The 18,265-nt window shown below is 52.3% G+C and overlaps 5 protein-coding genes across 5 annotated transcripts; 3 read left to right on the forward strand and 2 right to left on the reverse strand.

Annotated features, from left to right (window-relative positions):
* Positions 1-637: 637 nt before the first annotated feature.
* On the forward strand, positions 638-2,650 carry EDD37DRAFT_647569 (MFS transporter; the record flags this gene model as incomplete). The annotated part of the gene is made up of 8 exons (XM_062817896.1): positions 638-733; positions 810-1,176; positions 1,230-1,316; positions 1,373-1,666; positions 1,717-1,744; positions 1,796-1,834; positions 1,910-2,153; positions 2,210-2,650. 8 exons carry the CDS (start codon positions 638-640, stop codon positions 2,648-2,650), a joined length of 1,596 nt encoding a protein of 531 aa, XP_062673799.1.
* Positions 2,651-3,706: 1,056 nt separating this feature from the next.
* On the forward strand, positions 3,707-6,397 carry EDD37DRAFT_606696 (uncharacterized protein; the record flags this gene model as incomplete). Its single annotated transcript, XM_062814913.1, has 4 exons — positions 3,707-4,366; positions 4,496-5,178; positions 5,240-5,529; positions 5,643-6,397. The coding sequence occupies 4 exons, from the start codon at positions 3,707-3,709 to the stop codon at positions 6,395-6,397; spliced, it is 2,388 nt and encodes a 795-aa protein (XP_062673800.1).
* Positions 6,398-12,909: 6,512 nt separating this feature from the next.
* On the forward strand, positions 12,910-15,081 carry EDD37DRAFT_677912 (D-ribulokinase; the record flags this gene model as incomplete). Its single annotated transcript, XM_062819622.1, has 3 exons — positions 12,910-13,134; positions 13,219-13,788; positions 13,841-15,081. The coding sequence occupies 3 exons, from the start codon at positions 12,910-12,912 to the stop codon at positions 14,888-14,890; spliced, it is 1,845 nt and encodes a 614-aa protein (XP_062673801.1). The 3' UTR covers positions 14,891-15,081.
* A 149-nt stretch (positions 15,082-15,230) lies between these two features.
* On the reverse strand, positions 15,231-16,123 carry EDD37DRAFT_606699 (uncharacterized protein; the record flags this gene model as incomplete). The annotated part of the gene is made up of 2 exons (XM_062814914.1): positions 15,231-15,846; positions 15,900-16,123. 2 exons carry the CDS (start codon positions 16,121-16,123, stop codon positions 15,231-15,233), a joined length of 840 nt encoding a protein of 279 aa, XP_062673802.1.
* Positions 16,124-16,632: 509 nt separating this feature from the next.
* On the reverse strand, positions 16,633-17,680 carry EDD37DRAFT_623693 (uncharacterized protein). The gene has a single exon (XM_062816121.1). The coding sequence runs from the start codon at positions 17,546-17,548 to the stop codon at positions 16,859-16,861; it is 690 nt and encodes a 229-aa protein (XP_062673803.1). The 5' UTR covers positions 17,549-17,680; the 3' UTR covers positions 16,633-16,858.
* Positions 17,681-18,265: the final 585 nt, after the last annotated feature.

An 18,265-nucleotide genomic window follows, 5' to 3' on the forward strand; every position in this document is an offset into this window, starting at 1 on the left:
TTTCTACTCACGCGCAGGCATGGAAGACGATGATGCATGACCCATCGATCCTCGGGTATGGCGCACAACGCACAAGTGACAAGGACTGCCGAGAGGACATCGACAACCCCTAGAGAGTCTAGCATGTCGATCACCCCAAACGGCTCCGAACTTACTCCTTCTCCAGAATCCACTTTGGACAACAACATATCAAACCCCCGCGCGGAGTACTGATCCATTCACTCAACCACGTCAATCAGAACCAATGAAGGCTGTCCTGGCACAAAGATGTAGACCAAACGGCAGAGTTTTACCACTTGTGCCACCTGTCGACCCGCTCGCTACATTGCTACGCTATCACAATTTTCCTACTGCATACTCCGTCTCCCTTCACTTCCTTCGCCGGCGTCTTCACCGATGCACGACAATACCTTGTCAAGCTTCGCCTTTCGGCTCATTGATCGGCGACAAAGACCGGCGGACGAAACCTCCTGCCACAGCTAGCTGACATGAGGACTGTAAGTCGTATATAAATAGTCGGAGACTGGCTGATTTCGTCCCGGCCCATCTGTTTCCTCGCGTGACCTCCATATCCCTTCCATCCGCGCAGACTGTTGTTCTCCAGTACCTTCAAGATCGAGGATTGTATGCTCTCAAAATGGCGCGAAAGTACCTCGGAGGCTCAGGCGACGCCCTAACCGTCTGGATTTCACTTGCCGCTTCGACCGTACTCGTCTTCTATGGCTATGATCAGGTACGTTCGCCACTCCGGTGGTTATACTAGTCGTGAACTCTGGTTGTGACGTGGCATTGACCAATGCGATGCGTAGGGCGTCTTCGGCAACGTCCTCGTCGGCCAGAACTTCTTGGACCAGATGGGCAACCCAACGTCGACTCAACAGGGGACCATGACATCCGCATACAATCTAGGCTGCTTTGGCGGCGCCCTCTCTACGCTCTACACCGGCGACAAACTCGGGCGGCCACGCACACTGCTGTTGGGAAGCAGCATTATTGCACTGGGCGCTATCATACAGGCTGCATCCTTCAGCATGGGTCAGATGATTGCAGGCCGTGTCGTTGCTGGGCTCGGGACTGGTATGAATACAGCTACTGCGGGTGTGTGGCAGTCCGAGACCAGCAAGATGAGAAGCCGTGGCAAACTGGTCATCATTCAGATGGCGAACTGTATCACTGGTGAGGCGTGATCTTTGTTGGCGGAAGTTGGCATCTCTGACAGAGTCATGTAGGCTTCTGCATTTCGAATTGGTTGACCCTGGGATTCTCTTTCGCCCCTGGCAGCGTTGCATGGCGATTCCCGCTGGCCTTTCAGATGTGTGAGTGGCCAAGTACCTGCATCAAGCTGACATGACAATTACTCACTGAAATCAAGTCTTCACCGCCCTCGTCTGGATGATGTGCCCATTCCTCCCAGACTCGCCGCGGCTCCTGATCCGTAAGGGACGATACGACGAGGCTCGCGAAGTCCTGGCGGCTCTTGAAGGCCGTGGCGCAACGCCGAACTCTTTGTCCGTTCGCACACAGTTCGACATCATCAAGGATGTGCTCGATCGCGAAACGGCACTCAAGTACACATGGTGGCAACTTCTTTCCGGCCGTGGACCGTCCGGTGTGGTTCGCAGAATGATTCTGGGTGCATGGATGCAGGCTATGAACCAGATCAGTGGTATGAACTTGAAATGCCTACATGGTTGGTACATGGCTGATATGAACCAGGTATAAACGTCACTTCGTATTTTCAAACGTGAGGCTTTTCTGCTGTTCTTCGACGACAATTGCTGACGATGCCGTCCAGATACATTTTCATACACGCTATCAATCTCAATGAGCTGCTGTAAGTCTACAGTCCAGCCTCAAGGGGCCACGTGACCCCTCTTGAGAGCGACTGGCTGACAATATCGAATCACAGAGCTCGTATCCTTGCCGCAGCCGGATCGGTCGACTACCTGATCTTCAGCTTTCTAGCGTACTTTGTCATCGAGCGGTACGGGCGTCGCCGTGTGATGATGGTGTCTGCCTTTGCCTGTTCGACTTGCTGGGTCGTCATCTCCATCGCCCTCGGCCTTTCTCAGACGGGCCAGGGCAATGCATACAAGCTCGGCGCTCTGGCCACGACTTTCTTCTTTGTCTTCTTTGCTTCGTTCGGCCTCGGCGTAAGTTCAGGCTTCAGCCCTGCTACTTTTGATGGTTCGACCCCTGACTCTTTTAGGTCCTTGGGGTGCCCTGGTTGTACCCAACGGAGATCAACCATATCTCCTTCCGAGCCAAAGGGGCATCTCTTGCCATGTCAACCAACTGGATCATGAACTACATGGTTGCCCAGGTCACGCCGCCGGGTATCAGCAACCTCGGTTATAAATTCTGGATCATCTGGGCTGTAATATGCGCTTCATTCATTCCGACCACTTACTTTTTCTACCCCGAAACTGCAAATCGCACTCTGGAGGACATCGATCGCTTTTTCGAGGAGCATCCCGGTGTCTTTGTCTTCAGGGACAAGATCGCCACACAGCTCCAAAGACCCGAGAAGTACGAGAGGATGGATGCCGAGATTGCACGAAGAGACGAAGAGGAGCGAATCAGAAATGGTGAGGTTGATGTCACCGACGACGACAAGGGAAGTAAGGAGGTGGCCTACCTGGAGAAGTGAGTCAAGTGAATCTCTCCAAGTTTAAAATGAGAGTGATTGAGCCAGACACTGGAGGAGCGATTGAATCAGAAATGGAAGGAGACATGTGCTTCTATGGTGGAAGCCGGACACTGGAACCGATTAGTAGGTGTAGAGACCAGCAGACAGCCCGAGGTGACATTGCTGCGAGTGTTCAGGGCGCAATTGCATTGGCGAAGGAGTGCAGAACTCATTGCGCAGGACTGCCTCGATGGAAGATAGTTGACACTGAAGACGCATCGCCTGTGCGGGCAGGTGTACCGAGCGCCATCAATCATTTTCGTGCCTTCAGCCTGCGCCGACTCTCTTTTGCAGCTTGTACAGTAACTTACTGGTTTCTACATCAACATCAACACACAAGCATGACAAGGTAGGTAGGGATCCGGAAGGCTAAGATTATTAGACCCATCAGAAGAAGGTCATCCCCTATGAATCACAAGCTGCATTGGCCCTATTCCTGCACTTCACGTGCTTCATGTTTGATTGTCATTGTTTGATATGTAGCTACCTCCTCGATTGGTTGTGGCCATGCATCCCGTAGCCGCGCGGTTTCATGCAACAAGAAGGCACCAAGGTCGACGTGACTATGCGAGCGCCACAAACACTCACGTTCACGTCCTCGATATCTCAACCAAGTGCGCCTTGAGCCTCCCCTTTGCAGCAAGTATGTTTCCCCCCCAGGATGTCTCAGACACAAGGCAGCCTGAGGGCCTTGTGGTGGCAGATGTTGCCCACCATTGGTGCCCCTTATCTTCGCCCTGCCACTGACTATACTCTTTTGCGCTGACCCGGCACGGCAATGCATTACCGAGCAAGACCAGAGCTCGAGCAACCTGTTGAGCTTGTCGCCGTTGGCTGCGCCTGGTCATGGGTACCAGGCATCGCAGAAGCCCCAGCTAGGATCGTCGTGTTCCTCAAACTTGCTTATACATGGGCATCTTGTGCACACCGCGCTGTACCTCTCGCAACTCACACTCTTTCACATCCCCATGCTGGGCCATTCGCACGCAATCCTCGTCTTGGTTTGTAGTGACGAAAATGACATGGCAGACCAAGGGAGTCATCTTTTGCTCGCTTGTTTGCACATTATGTCTTGTGCTCTGGGTATATCTACTTGCCACTTTCATCAAAAGCCATTCTTCCCAGCCGACGACACTGTTCTCTGGGAACTGTGACATTGCAGGGAATATCAATATTGGGCTACATCTGGTAATCACCATCTTTTCAGTATCGATCACGGTATCCTCGGACTTCTTCATGCGCCTGGTCAGCGCTCCACAAGCGGCCGATATTCGAGAAGCGCACCGTCAAGCCACCTGGATGGACGTCGGCATCAATTCCATTCGGAATCTAAGGTCGATTCCTCGGTGGCGCAGCGCCTTGTGGATTGTTGGCGCTGCAAGCTCTATTCCTCTTTCACTGTTTTTCCAGGCCTCTGTTATCGGAACTGCAGCCACGACGGAATACGACCAACTCCTCGTGAGCGAAGGATTCCTTGATGGCGATCCGTTTGTTCTTCCTTGGGTGGGAAACTTGTTGCAATGGGAAACGTGGAGGTTTGGTCAGCCAATCCTGGAACCGTTGTTCAGGGAAATACAAGCGAATGTGTCAGGCTTCCATTGGAAAAAGTTTGACAGTGTCGAGTGCCGAAAGACATACCTGGCATCCAGATATGGTCTTCGCTTCTATCGACATCTGGTAATCGTGATCGAAGCTGGCCCAAATCTCAACCCTGCGGGCTGGACTAATGACCAAGTCTGGAGTGGGACAGTGCCCCCGTCCTACAGCAATACTTCATACTACAACTACGCTTCGCTGACAGGATAGTCGCCCAGTAACACCAACTCTTTGTGGTCTTATGATTCTCCTTGTTCTGTCCAACCTTACATGGGCGAAATTCTCAACCCATGCGCTGGCGATTTGGATTACTCTGAAGGAGCGACACCAGGCGATAAATTCTCCCTCACCCATCCATGGACTTACCAGTGGACGCAGGCTGAGGCTGACGCAGCTAATACGATGCCAATTCCCACCTTTAACGCTGAGTACAACAACATCACGGCTTTATACTGCTTAGCGGAGCCATTTGATTCTCCCTGCAAAGTCGAGGTGTATAATCCGCTGCTGCTGGTTGTCGGTATCTGTCTTTTTTTCAAATCTGCGTTCGCGATCAGTACCTTGGCGTTGCTCTGGAAGTCTTCCCCTGTCCAATGCCTCGGCGATGCTATCCAACTATTCCTGCAGCAGGAGGAAAGCGACCTTACAACGGAAGGCCTTTGCACATACGGTCAGAACGAATTTAGGTTGCTGACCAAACACAATCGGAAGAGCGTTTCGACGGACATGCGGCCAAGATGGATCGGTGGAGCACGAGCCTGGTCAAGTCGGCGGAAGAGTTGGGGTTCAGCAATACCACGATTGACCTGGATAACAACATACCTTCCGATTTGCTGTGTGCTTGTTGTCGTTGCAGTATTATTCATCAAGGGACTGATGACCAATGATGGCTTGTAAGTTTGGTCTTTGTCCTGTGATTTTACCTCAACAAGGCTGACCACACTGTGGCTTTAGTACGGAAGCCGGTTTCGGCGATGACCCCAACAACGGCAGTCTATATTTGCCGGATTTCGACTACGGATACGGGACATTGATCGTGGCTGACTTGCCACAGATCATCATCACGGCTTGCTATTTCACGTTCTCTTCACTGTACAGCGCATTGTTCCAAGGCCGAGAATGGTCTCTCTTTTCGCAGGCTCCTCGACGCCTCAAGGTCACAACTCCGGCGGATGGTCAGGATTCGTCATACCTTTTGTCAGTGCCCTTTTTCTGGGGCGCGGTGTATTTGCTCATCAGCTCTGGTTAGCATTGGTTGGTGTCACAGTCGTTCTATGCTACAACTACCAAAGGTGAGATACTTTACTTGCATCATGATTGTGGTTATGGGGCACGCTTTTGACTGTGAACACTTTAGTCTCGCCTTCTGATGCCAACGTTATTGGCATGGGTCTTCACTACTCTCTCGGATACTCCGTCCAAGCCCTGGTAGCCACTCTTTTGTTAGCGGCCGTTGCGCTGCTCATACCACTGGTGTTGACTGTGTGGCCGTTGCCGTCCCAAAATTCCATTATCGTGGGGACGAATTCAGCAGCAATCTCTGCACAATGCCAGCGGCTTCCAACGCGTAGGAGTGTTCGTGTCAGTGCACAAGCTGATCGTCGATACAATTCTGCCAACAGCGAGGTATCGGCCGAAGATAACGCGGCCGGTGACGTTGATACTGGCTATCGTCATGGATCTGAGGCTGGAGCCGGAGCCGAAGATGGACCTGGGCGCGCGCCTGCGCCTGATGGTGATTCTGTTTCTGAGTCCCGGCGATTACTAGCAATCTCTCATAAAGACGACCTTGTTGATGGGTATTGTCGTCAACCTGAGCCAGGAGCCGAAGGTGAAGTGGCGGCCGTGCCCAAGTCTGATCCTCAAGCCCAACCAGCGCCAGCAGTTGCTCATCAGGCGGACCCTGCCGGTACAGAAGACGACGCGCCAGACAATGCATCCCAGGAGGTTCAGCTCCTCGACAACGACCCCGACCAGACTCCTCGGCTCCAGGAGTTGAGATGGGGTGTCCTCCAGCCTGGTGGCGCGGACAGCAACAACCGTGGCCATCTGGGACTCGGTATTGCAAAAAGGATCTTGGGACAGCCTGAAGATGGGCACTGGTACAGATGATATACGACTACACAAGAGCCTCTGTACCTGGTAAGGCTTTTCGCCTGAACATGTCCGAGGAAGATGTGCACTGGTCAGAACTATCCCAACTTGGCTATCAAGGCTTGATGGATCATTTAAAACTTGGTCGGCTCCTGAGCCTATTGCTCGATGAGGTGGTCTTACGCATGATGAATTAAATGACAACAAGCACGTTCGACGCGGGTTGCTGAATCATTGCCTACCTGCCTCTACTGTCCTCGCATATACAGCCCTTCGAGGAGGCATTCTTGTGCGCTGCATTGAGTCCAGGGACACCCTTCTCTCTCCCACTCTTGTTTGATCGTCCACTCCATGCCAAATCACATGAGATGCTTACCAGATGGCCGTCTATTTAGTCCTGGGCACCTTTCTTGACGTTATTGTCGACCTGGGGATGTCCATTCCCCCATGCTACGGGGAGGTATTTATGACAATATGTCACGGTCTTTGATGTGTCATTTTAGAGGAGTAACCCGCGATGAAGGCCGAAGGACATGATCCAGCCTACACATGAGTGTGGTCATTGTGTACCAAACCAACAGCATCACCCATGCTGGACCGGATCAAGATCGTGATATGCATCTTTTGCACTGCCGCATGATTCTCAACGACTTATACTTCAGCTTGAGACCGACCTTCGACGGGGATCGAGCTTGAGAAGGACAGGTGGTTTACTGATAAGAGAAGGACGCTGGGAACGTCAGCAGAAGATAACAGCACAGGGTGACATAGTTCGCAGATGTTCAAGGACATGGCGAAAAGTATGGATAGCGTGCGCGAGACGATGACTTGTACGGAAGATGAGGGAATTGGCAAAGTCGAATCGAACAGGGCGCGGCGGCAGAAATACCCTTGCTAAGCCATCTTGAAGTCGAATGAAAGAAGAGATGGAAAAGCGCAGATGACGGAAGTAGTTGAATGAGGTGGACTGGTCCAAGAGCACAAAGTGTCGCATCATGTCGAGTCTCTGACCCCGCTCGGCGCGCGACAGCGCCTTAATTTGTCCATCTCTTTATGCATGTTTAGGCTGACACGCGCAGGCTCACCATGTCGATCAAGCGGTGTAGGAGAAAGAAACATGCAATGTTAGGTGAAATCGCAAATGGCGAGCGCGCTTCGGTCTTTGAGATGAAGATTTCGAGCATCGGTTTCCAAACATGGAGAGCAACTGGCTACTGCAGCCATCTGAGTGAGAGGAGGAAAAGACCGAAAGTAAAAAGGTTTGACAGGAAAACAATCGGCAGAAATGGAAGTGCGCGAGAAGGAAATGGCGTGGCTTGTGCGCACCGCGCAGGCATGAAGGAGGGAATCCGCGCCCACCGATTGATTCGTCGAACTGGGCGGTTGGCTGGCTTGTTGGACCTGGAAAGGGAGCGATGACGGGCTTTTGAGCAGACTGACGAGAGCAAAGAACTCGAAGAATTCGGTGAATAAGAGTGCGAGGAGGAGCGTGCAGGGGCAAAAAGAGTTGGAAAGACTGGAAAGACAAAAAGAGCCCCCGGCTTCGAAGTCCTTGAAGCCAGTCAGAAAGCACAAAGCGACTTGCTGGGCCGCAGACTAGCGCGGCTGTCAAGACCGACGAGTGGCTGCTTTGAATCAATAATGGGGTTCCAGTCCCCTAAACTTTGGCCTACTTGACTCTTCCGGGCTTAGTCGAGAAGCCTGGGGACCCTAAGCAATCGCCCTCTGCTTTTGTCCTCTTTGACTCGCTGCAACATGGGCAAGAGAGACGCAAAATTACGCCCATCTTCAAGGACGGACGGCCTTCCCCCTTTGGCTTTCAGCCCTGGTTCAGTGTTCACGGCACGCCGCCCAGAGCTGCTTTTCAGCCTGCGCAGTGCCTAGTAAGGTTCTGTGTGTGAGAGACACTCACTCCTCTACCTCGTTTCTTGTGTGTCCCTCCATTCTTCTCTTCGCCTTCCAATCCTCTCTTCAACAATCAAGTCACTATCCTTCTACACGTCGTATAATTCGTTTTCTCTTTGCGATCACAAAGTTGCTTCAGACCTTGGTCCTCGGTTCGCCGCATCTTTGTCCTGTCATCAGCCTTCGAGACGCCCACCCGTTTCTTTCACCATCCAATCTTCGACACTCTGTCACCATTATCTTCACCCCGAGATTCTCACCTTTTCCACTGTTGAAAACGTCTCAAGACGACTCGAAATCCTCTCAGACGCCTTCATCAAGGATTGGAGACGCTTATCGAGCCTTTGCGACATCCCTTCCCATCTGCGCCTGCGCGCCGTCTCTCCCGAACCACCCATCTCGCCATTTCACAGATAAGCTACACCAGGAAAACACCCCAAAAACACGCAGAAAAATATTATCAAGCATCTGGGACGAGTACATCTGAAGCGATCAACAATCCGCGTCGATCAACGCCTTCTCGGCCTTGGTGGTGTGGTCCTGTCCTAGCCATGCGCCATATGCGACTCACGATTTCATGACCAGAACACCCAGAAAGAAGACGCAAACACCGTCGATGAGGAGGTACTCTGTCAGATTATGACAGAGTCCTCCCTCCTCACCACGCATCCTATACCACATCATTATGCGGTCACCGCGGCTCCCTCTCTAGCCTCTCCTCTGCTCAACGGGTCTCCTTCTGATAACAATATACCAGACGAGGAGGAATACACCATCAAATGCATATGTATCTACGCAGATGATGATGGAAACACAGTCTACTGCCCCAAGTGCGATACGTGGCAGCACATTGAATGCTACTACCATGGCAAAAAAGTGCCAGAAGAGCATTTCTGTGCAGACTGCTTTCCCCGAGATCTTGACGCGAAGAAGGCCACAGAGCGACAGAGGAGACGTCGAGAGGCTCTCGACGGCGGTGACCGGAAGGTCAAACGGCCTGCTACTAAAAGTCACAAAAAGAAACACAAGGAGAGTATCGTGACTGCCGAGCTGGTGAACGGCTGGCACTCTCTTGAGCCCCATGACTCGACCATCAGCACAAAAGATGGCCCCCCTGCGAAAAAGCCAAAGACCAATCATCGAACCTCAGGTTCGGTCGTGTCGATGAATGGCGACTCCAGAAAGCGAGCTATCTCCACTCTTCAATCATACCCGAGTCCATCGAAATCACCTCAGGACCTCTTCCGATTTCCCGCGATACCTACTTATACCCCCGAGTTTCTGGAACTGTACGAAAGAGACGAAGGAAACACCATCGCCAGAGACAATGAGCAGACCATTCAAGCTGCGAACAAGTTATCCACGTGGCGGACAGATCCAACTCTGGTGGTGAACACTCCGGGCCAGCAGCCCACTGCCAAGTCACCCTTTGTACGTCTGAACAGACCGCTGGATCGAAGTGCCTGGCCTGAGGTGTCTGTGGAAACCACGTCTAAGACGGATGTCGAGTTTGATGGCCGGTTTCCCGCATGGCGCTTCTTGCGAGTAGAAGCATCTGTGAAGAAAGATGAGATTCTGGGTGAAGTTCGTGGACAAGTCGGCATGTTGGAAGAATACTGTCAACAAAAGTCGTCATCGAATCGATGGCAAGAACTACGACACCCGGATCCTTTCGTTTTCTTCCACCCACACATGGACATCTACATTGACAGCAGAAAAACTGGCACGCAGTTTCGGTATATACGCAGGTCATGTCGACCCAATGTCACGCTGAAGACTTTCGTGTCCGATGACGATGAGACGCACCACTGCTTCGTCGCAAGCAAAGATATTCCGGCAGGCACCGAGCTGACCACAACTTGGTTCTTGGATCAAGGAATGTTCTCCGTCGATGCTGTCCGTGATGACTCCGAACAAGCCCAGAGCCGGCGCCTGGACTGGGTGAGTCGAGTTTTGGCGAACTTTGGAGACTGCGCATGCGACTCCAGCACGCCTTGTTTGCTGGCGAACTTCGACCGAAGACTGCCGGCGAAAATGACAGAAAGCGTGTCAAAAGAGAAGGCAGTCAGGAGGAAGAAGAGCAAGAACAAACAAACACTGTCGCCGTTGGGTACCGGGCATGCTACCAACAGTCGTGCAGGAAGTGAGCCAAAACTGCTTGACGATGAAGATCAATTCGATCGGCGGTCGACTTCAGAGTCAACCCGCAGTGGAGCCCAAAGCCGCGATATCACCCCTGTGAATATAGCTGCCCTCGACGCAGATCCAGTCCTGGGAAGTGGGCTTACAGCTCGCGAATTGCGCAAGATACAGATGGCCGAAAGGGCGTTCGCACAAAAGGAACAAGAAAGAAAGGACTCTGGACAAGGACAACAACGGAAGAAAAAGAGGACCAGTGGTGGCTCAACGTTGAACACGCCAAATGTCAATGCTTCGAGGCAGCTTGGACACCCTTCGACTTCACAACCGCCGACTCCGAGTGGACAACCCTTCAAATCGTACGATCACTCTATGGGGTCGCCGCCTCCGCCCAGGGGTCCTCTTAGTCGTTCCAAATCGACCGATACTGTCGGCAGACCCGAACAGAAGACTGCACGGCCCATGTATACAAGTGTTTCAGTTCAAACCGATCCCGAAGAATCGGACATGCCTACAACGCCACTCAAAAGAAGAAAATTCTGTACACCAACCCAGCGCCTGCTTCGAAAGCTTCTGGAAGACCGCGCGAAACATGGTCAACCGTGTCCGCCGTCGGCATCATTGGGAGCGGCCGCCGAGCAAACCAGTAGATCTGCGTCAGTAGCAGAGGATGTTGTGATGAAAGATGTAAATGGCGAGGACCTTGACCGACCTCGGGAAGAGGTGAAGAGCAGCAACAGTCCCGTGAACGTGGGCTCGACCACGTATCCTTTGCCATCGCAAGCGGCTCACACATTGCCGTCCTTCAAATCCCCGGGTGTGCCTCGACTCCATCTGTCTACACTGCCACCAGTGCCGACATTCAATCCAACGTCTGCGGCATCGGCTATGACTCCTGGTCCTTCCACAGCTACAGCCGAGTCACCATTGTCTCTGATAGCATCCAGTTCGTTCCCGCTAGCGTCGCCTGCAATAGTGACGCCAAGTCCTGCAAGGAAGAAACTAAGTCTCGCTGATTACAAGAGCCGGCGCCTTGCATCGACCCCTTCCATGGAAAAGACTCAGACGCAAGCTGACATTGGCACTGCCGAGGGTGCACCCTCCAAGGAAGCTGATCAAGTTCATTCTTCACCTCAGCCAGCTGAGCCACCCAGTGGTCTGCCGGTTGAGACGATCGCTCAGAAGACAGCGACTGAGGGAGGCGTTTCTCAAGATGCCATTGAGGATGTCAGCATGAAGGATGAGGCCGACGATCATGAGTACAGCCCGCCCGCTGCGGTGCCGCCGGAACCAATCCCTCCTCAAGACCATCTACCTGCGGCCAAGGAGGACACCTTGGCGTCATTAAACGAACCTCATGACATGGTGGCACAGGTTTCCCAGGTTGTTTCGCAGCTGTCCCACATGCAGGACAAAGAATGATCAAGGTGGCGGTTTTATGGCATTCGAACGAGTTGGCGTTGTTATTGACTGTTTCTTTCACACTCACGAACGCATTAGATTATACCTTTGGACCTTTCGCAAGGCTTGGACACGCAGTGATGACGATGCTATACTGGCAGGATTTTCATTTGTGGGACAATGGTCCACGGCGCCAAAAATTCGGGACACAATGGGAAGGATATGCTGTTGGCGTTCTAGGTCGGATCTTTCTCATCATGTTTCCCAACGCCTCTCAGATGGTGTTTGGCGAGCTTCAGGCAGTCCTGAGCTCTTATTATGTGTAAATATTAGTATTCGAGTGGTGATGACGGACTGACAATGTCCGCCGGAGATGAGGCTTGTTTGGGGGAAAATCACCGTCGTGTATTTGTGTGTATGAACGAGTTGCAGTACAGAGATGAGGAGTGTGGTCGGAGCTGCAGGAGAGAAGATAGCTTGAACGTCGACTCCTTCGATTTGTATCGATTTTGCTATGATAAATGTTGCTCTCGGTGCTATACTTAGGATGAAGATATGGGTGGCAGTTCGCCGCCTAAAGTGTCTGGGTTTTACCCCTCTATCCCAGGCTCTCAGGGACAAATGGATTATGGAATCCCCATTATTGTCGCCTCTTGCCCCTCGATGCAGGTTCCCGCCTACCTAGGTACCTAAAGCTGTTCGGGCCACCAAGCACAGGGCGTTACGCTCTCCAACAACAGGTCCAGTTTCATAAGGTCTCCACCACTATGGTCCTCACTCTTTTACCCTGAGGTAGGGTTCTTCCAGGCCTCATTGGTCTTTCAGGCGTGACCCTGCCTGTTTTATGGGCCTACGGAGCCCTTTCAACATTTTCAAATGATCTACAGGCGCAACATGACATCGTTTGATGCCGGTGCTGCCCGCTTGCTCAATCGGGTATCTTGTCCCTCATCAATGGCAAACCGCGGGGTTCCGATATATTTTTTTCGTTTCTGTTGTTTCCATTACTTCGACTGTCTTGCTATGGTTGCTTGTTTCCTCCTACTGTACTGTGCCATAACTCGTCTGGTCTTCGTATACTAACTATGGCATCCCTTCCTTTCCGCCCCGGCCCCAACAGCGGCATCCGCACGCCCATGCGCCAGAACTCGGTCGACGACCGCAATGAAGTGCACGTGCAGATGAACCACTACATTGGCATTGACGTCGGGACTGGCAGTGCACGAGCTTGCATCATTGATGAGGCAGGCAATATCGTCGGTCTTTCTGCTGAGAACATTGGCCTCTGGCAGCCTCAGACAGGATACTATGTGAGTTGACACCACAACATGAACCAACATCCCATCGAGACATTGGCGACATTGACTTGGTTGCTAATCCTCCATGTGTGCTAGGAACAATCCACAAGTGATATATGGCGGTGCATCTGCACGTCGGTCCACCGCGCCGTCGCGCAGAACAACATCGATCCTCACTCGATTCGGGGCATCGGGTTCGACGCTACATGCTCGCTTGCCGTCTTCACACACGATACCGACGAGCCCGTATCCGTGACTGGGCCGACGTTCGATCAATCGGTCAACGATCACAATGTTGTTTTGTGGCTGGATCACCGGCCCGTGGAAGAGACGAAGAAAATCAACGCGACCAAGCATAATCTGTTACGTTATGTCGGTGGTACCATGAGCATTGAGATGGAAATCCCAAAGGTGTTGTGGCTCAAGAACAACATGCCCAAGGAAATGTTCGACCGGTGCAAGTTCTACGATCTTACAGATGCGCTCGAACATATGGCCACAGGCAATGAGAAGAGGAGTTTCTGCTCCGTCGTGTGCAAGCAGGGGTACGTCCCCGTCGGTGTCGACGGCAGCGTCAAGGGTTGGCAAGAAGATTTCCTGACGGAAATTGGTCTCGAGGATCTCGCGGAAGACAACTTCAAACGCATGGGCGGAGTCAACGGGGTGGTGAGCCTTTTATCTTTGGATTTTTGAGCATAAGACTAACGATTTCGTCCAGAACGGCGAATACCTGTCCGCCGGCGAATTGGCAGGATACCTATGCGAGCGCGCGGCCGCGGACCTCGGACTGCCAGCGGGCATTGCCGTTGGCAGCGGTGTCATCGATGCCTACGCAGGCTGGATCGGCACGGTGGGCGCCAAAGTAAACCTCGCCAAAGACGAACTCGACGCCTCCGCAGCGGCAAATGACCAATCTCAGGCTTTCACCAGACTTGCCGCCGTTGCCGGTACGTCGACGTGCCACCTCGTCATGTCCAAAGACCCGGTTTTCGTTGAAGGTGTTTGGGGACCATACAGGGACAGTATCATTCCTGACTACTGGATGGCCGAGGGCGGACAATCCGCGACTGGTGAACTGCTCAAGCACGTCCTCGAAACGCACCCGGCGTACAACCAGGCCTCGTCTATCGCACAGGGCAGTTCGAGCAACATCTACGACTTTTTGAACCAGCACTTGCTCGACATGCAGGAGGAAAAACGTCTGCCTCACGTGAGTTACTTGGGACGCCATTTCTTCTTTTACGGCGACTTGTTCGGCAACCGCAGTCCCATCGCCGACCCCGACATGTCCGGATCGGTCGTTGGGCTAAGCAGCGACAAGTCCCTTGACGGTCTGGCGCTGTATTACTACGGCACCATGGAGTTTATAGCCCTGCAGACGCATCAGATCATTTCCGTCATGAACAAGGCCGGCCATAAGATCTCATCCATCTTCATGTCTGGATCACAGTGCCAGAACGACATTCTCATGTCGCTTATCGCGACGGCCTGCGACATGCCCGTTGTGATCCCTCGGTACGTGCATGCCGCTGTGTGTCATGGCGCAGCCATGCTGGGAGCCAAGGCGGCGAGCGCAGGACCTAATGGTCGGACGGAGGATTTGTGGAGCATCATGGACCGCATGAGTAAGCCTGGCAAGGTGGTCAGGCCGGCCGATGATAAACGCGTAAAAGCGCTGCTCGAGGTCAAGTACAAGGTCTTTTTGGAGCAGTGCGAGAGGCAGAGAGTGTTTAGGAAGATGGTCGACGAGGTTACCGACGAGTCGTGAATTGACTCAAAAGTTATGATTTCATAATGATGATAGACCGTTGACATTTGAGGGAGTAACGGTAAGGTCCGACAACTTGTGGATAGCCGTTCAATAGTGAGACTTATATGATCGAGCCGATAGTGGTATGCTCTGAGGCGAGGCAGGTCTAAATGACAAAATTTAGGTATCTGGCAAGTCTCACTGGCGTTTCTGTGGCGTTGTCCTTTGACGAGGTTGTCGAAGACTTTTGAGCGCCTTTGTAGTTGTTGGCGTGCTGTTGGCAGCGGTTGTGTGGATATCAAAGATCGTTCAAATGCGTAGAGGCACAAGAGACACGTTTTTCTCGCGCGAGAGCCCCTCAATGTGCTTCTTCGGCATTGGCGCCAGCAGAGCTGATCGATGCTTCGTTCTGTGCCTCGTCCGAAGCCGGCTGCGACTGAGCAGGACTGTCCTGTATCTGAACCGGCTGTTCGTCAGTCGTCACGGCAGGAGCGGCATCCCCGGTCGGATTGGGTGAGCCGTGATACTGTTCCTCTACCCGTCCCGCATCCTGCAAGCCGTGAGCTTTCATTGCCTGCTTCTGGAGGTCCAGGATATCGTATTTGCACAACGGGCATTCATGATGACCCCTTTCGACCCACAGATTCAAGCATTGGGAGTGATAGACGTGCCCGCAGTGCAGTTCACGGATCCGGTCAGAGTCCTGGATGAGGTCTATGCAGATGGCGCAGATCAGTCTCGTGGAAGCGGTCGCGAAGGTCTGAACGTGCGTTTCCTGCTTCTCGGCACGCCAGTGACTGAGAGACTGTGCCGGTGCTACTTGTTCGAGCTTTTTGAGGCGTTTGTGGTGTTTCGCGACCACGGATCTATCGGGAGAGTCCGGGTCGAAATCGACGCGCCAGGCTGACTCCGAGGTTATAGAGCTGGTGACGGAGTCATCATCCCTGTGGACGCTCTTTCTGCAAAAGGTCCAACTGCGTTCAGATGTCAGTTCCGAGTGTCTGCCTTTTTGCGACAGGAAACCCACATTAGTAAAGTAACGAGACAGAATAGTACTGTGACTACCACTGCGACAAAAGCTATTGCGTCGTGGTTGAACGAGGTTGTATGAGATTCGGTGGTGCTGTTTTTCTCTGCTTTTGCAGATGGAATCGCCGCCCTGAGGACAAAGGTGGTGTGTGTAGGGACCTTCACTGCCGCTGAGGCTGATATGGCCGGTGTCGAGAGTGTTTGTTGCTGTGGTATGTACATGATTGCGAAAAGTTTGGATTTGGGTTCTGCATTTGCCTCATTTGCATATCCTGCTTGCACGACGCGCCATTGAAGATTTGATATAAGAATCAGGACACCAGTCAAGCTCGTGAATTTTGCTCCCGGAGTCAACGGTGTGGTCCATGGCCTGTATGATCAGCAGGAACGGCAAGACCCTCACCAACCAATTGACAATGCAGACCGTCATCTGGTATGATCATCATGTCTACAGCTGCGGAGAGAAGAGCTTGAGAGAGATGGTCCATGTGACACGCGTTATTGCCACAACGCTGGGCAGGCACTTGAAGCGAGGCCATGGTGCCGAACTGTGACCGATTCAGCGTTGTGCATATGAGCGTAAAGTGGTCATAATGTGGTGGTGTGATGGTTGCAGCGAAGGACAGTCAGAGGAAGAGGAAGAGGAAGAGGAAGTCGCCTAGCTGCGTTTGGCGCGCCTGCCTGCCGGAATATGCCGGGGCTTGGGATCACGTTCCGTCGTTTCCCGGTCCAAAGTCGAACTTTCATTCTTGACGATACAGTAGTCTCACTTGTATCAAGTTTGGAGCGCAATCATGGTAGATGCGATGTTTTGACGGTCGGTGGCATTATTCCAATACTGTATTCTGTCCCCCAACTTACACGGTACCTTGAAAGCAGCCTTGAGTATGTTGTACCTCATCAACTGGGAGAAAACTCTATGCTGCCGACCTTACCACGGACGACCTAGTGCCCTGCCTAATTGAATGAACGAATCCTCATGGCTGCCTCAACCAGCCTCGCCGATTCCATCTCTTGTCCTTTTAGTACACTGACCAAGATGTTCTCACCATTGCTTCCAACTGCGTGCACTACCACATTATCACCAAATCCACAGTCTTTCTCGTTCGGGCCAGCTTCGTCATACTGTTCGAATGACTCTTTCGTAACACCATCTTCGGGCGCAAGAAGAACCTCGCTTGCGAACTTTCTGGCTTCTTCGTACGTCATGAAAGACCCTTCGACATTCGTCTCTCTGGCTTCTCCCGTATCATCTTCGCTGTACAACACATTCGTCTGGACGACGTGGTAGAGGTCGCAGTGGATTTTGTGGTCCTCAGCCCAGAATTTCAGAGTATTCGGTGTGGTCGCGACGCTCACCCGGAAGATTGTCTTGTCTGGAGCAATCGCGTATACGCAGAGACCTGTTCTCCTCTTGATGCTATGCTTTTCGAACTCTTCTGGTTGAGTGTCGTATTCGGTAAACCATTCCCTCTCATATCCGGCCTCGAAAAGTATCTTGTGCGCCTCTGCTTTGGCGGCCCCGAGATTGGTGTATGTGCCACAAATTCGGACCTTTTCTACCTCTGCGTTGACATCCTTCGAAATGTGAGAGGTTGAGAAGAGGACGTGATAGAGGTTTTCATTGCTGGTGCCGTTGCTGGTCATTTCGTCGTTACTGATGAAACCTGGTTTCTTATTTTCTTCTTCTTTGATGTTTTGTTCGCTAATTCATGGTTTGGAAATCAAGCAGAGAACAACTGTGCTTTTATGAGATCTGCTGAAGTGGAGTCTTTTCGCCCTTGCAAACAGCATCAACCTCCGGGGTATGTCAGCCATAATGCATGCGTCGGGTCAAACTCTTGCTTGTGGTGTGACTTGGCCTGAACCGGATTAACGGCAAACGTTGACAGGCGGTATTGTTCAAGGTCGTGATGTGCAGTTCCAAACCCAATGGACGGAGGGAGTGCACAAATGGCTCATGGGTGGGTCAATTGACCAGCTGTGGTATGGCGAACAGAGGTGAGGCACCAGACACGTGTATGACCACGGACTTGACGATGTGGCCCCGCGATGAAACGAGCGAAATACGACATTTACCTAGACAGCGTAACAACTTGGGCCTAAGGAGCCTGCATTGGCCTAACTTAGGGATGCCTGGTGGGGATCAGCAATAGTGGCCCATAGTGCCCATCATGGTGTGGTGTGATCCTTACCTGACAGCTCGGCTACGACGGGTCTTGCGGCACCTTGTGGTTCCCCCGGATTTTCTTTGCCATGCGCCATTTTCAGGGTCCGTCAAGGTACGGACGATTCGCTCATGCAACGACCTTGACGTTCTGTACACGACAGCTACGAGGATACAGATTTCTTTTCGTTGTTATT

Source organism: Exophiala viscosa, assembly GCF_022695815.1.
Source record: "Exophiala viscosa unplaced genomic scaffold EDD37scaffold_2, whole genome shotgun sequence".
In the NCBI taxonomy this organism is placed as follows: Eukaryota; Fungi; Ascomycota; class Eurotiomycetes; order Chaetothyriales; family Herpotrichiellaceae; genus Exophiala; species Exophiala viscosa.

Bases quoted from the DNA above. Each gene is read 5' to 3' on its own strand.
- EDD37DRAFT_623693 (XM_062816121.1), bottom strand. From the start codon at position 17,548: ATGACCAGCAACGGCACCAGCAATGAAAACCTCTATCACGTCCTCTTC.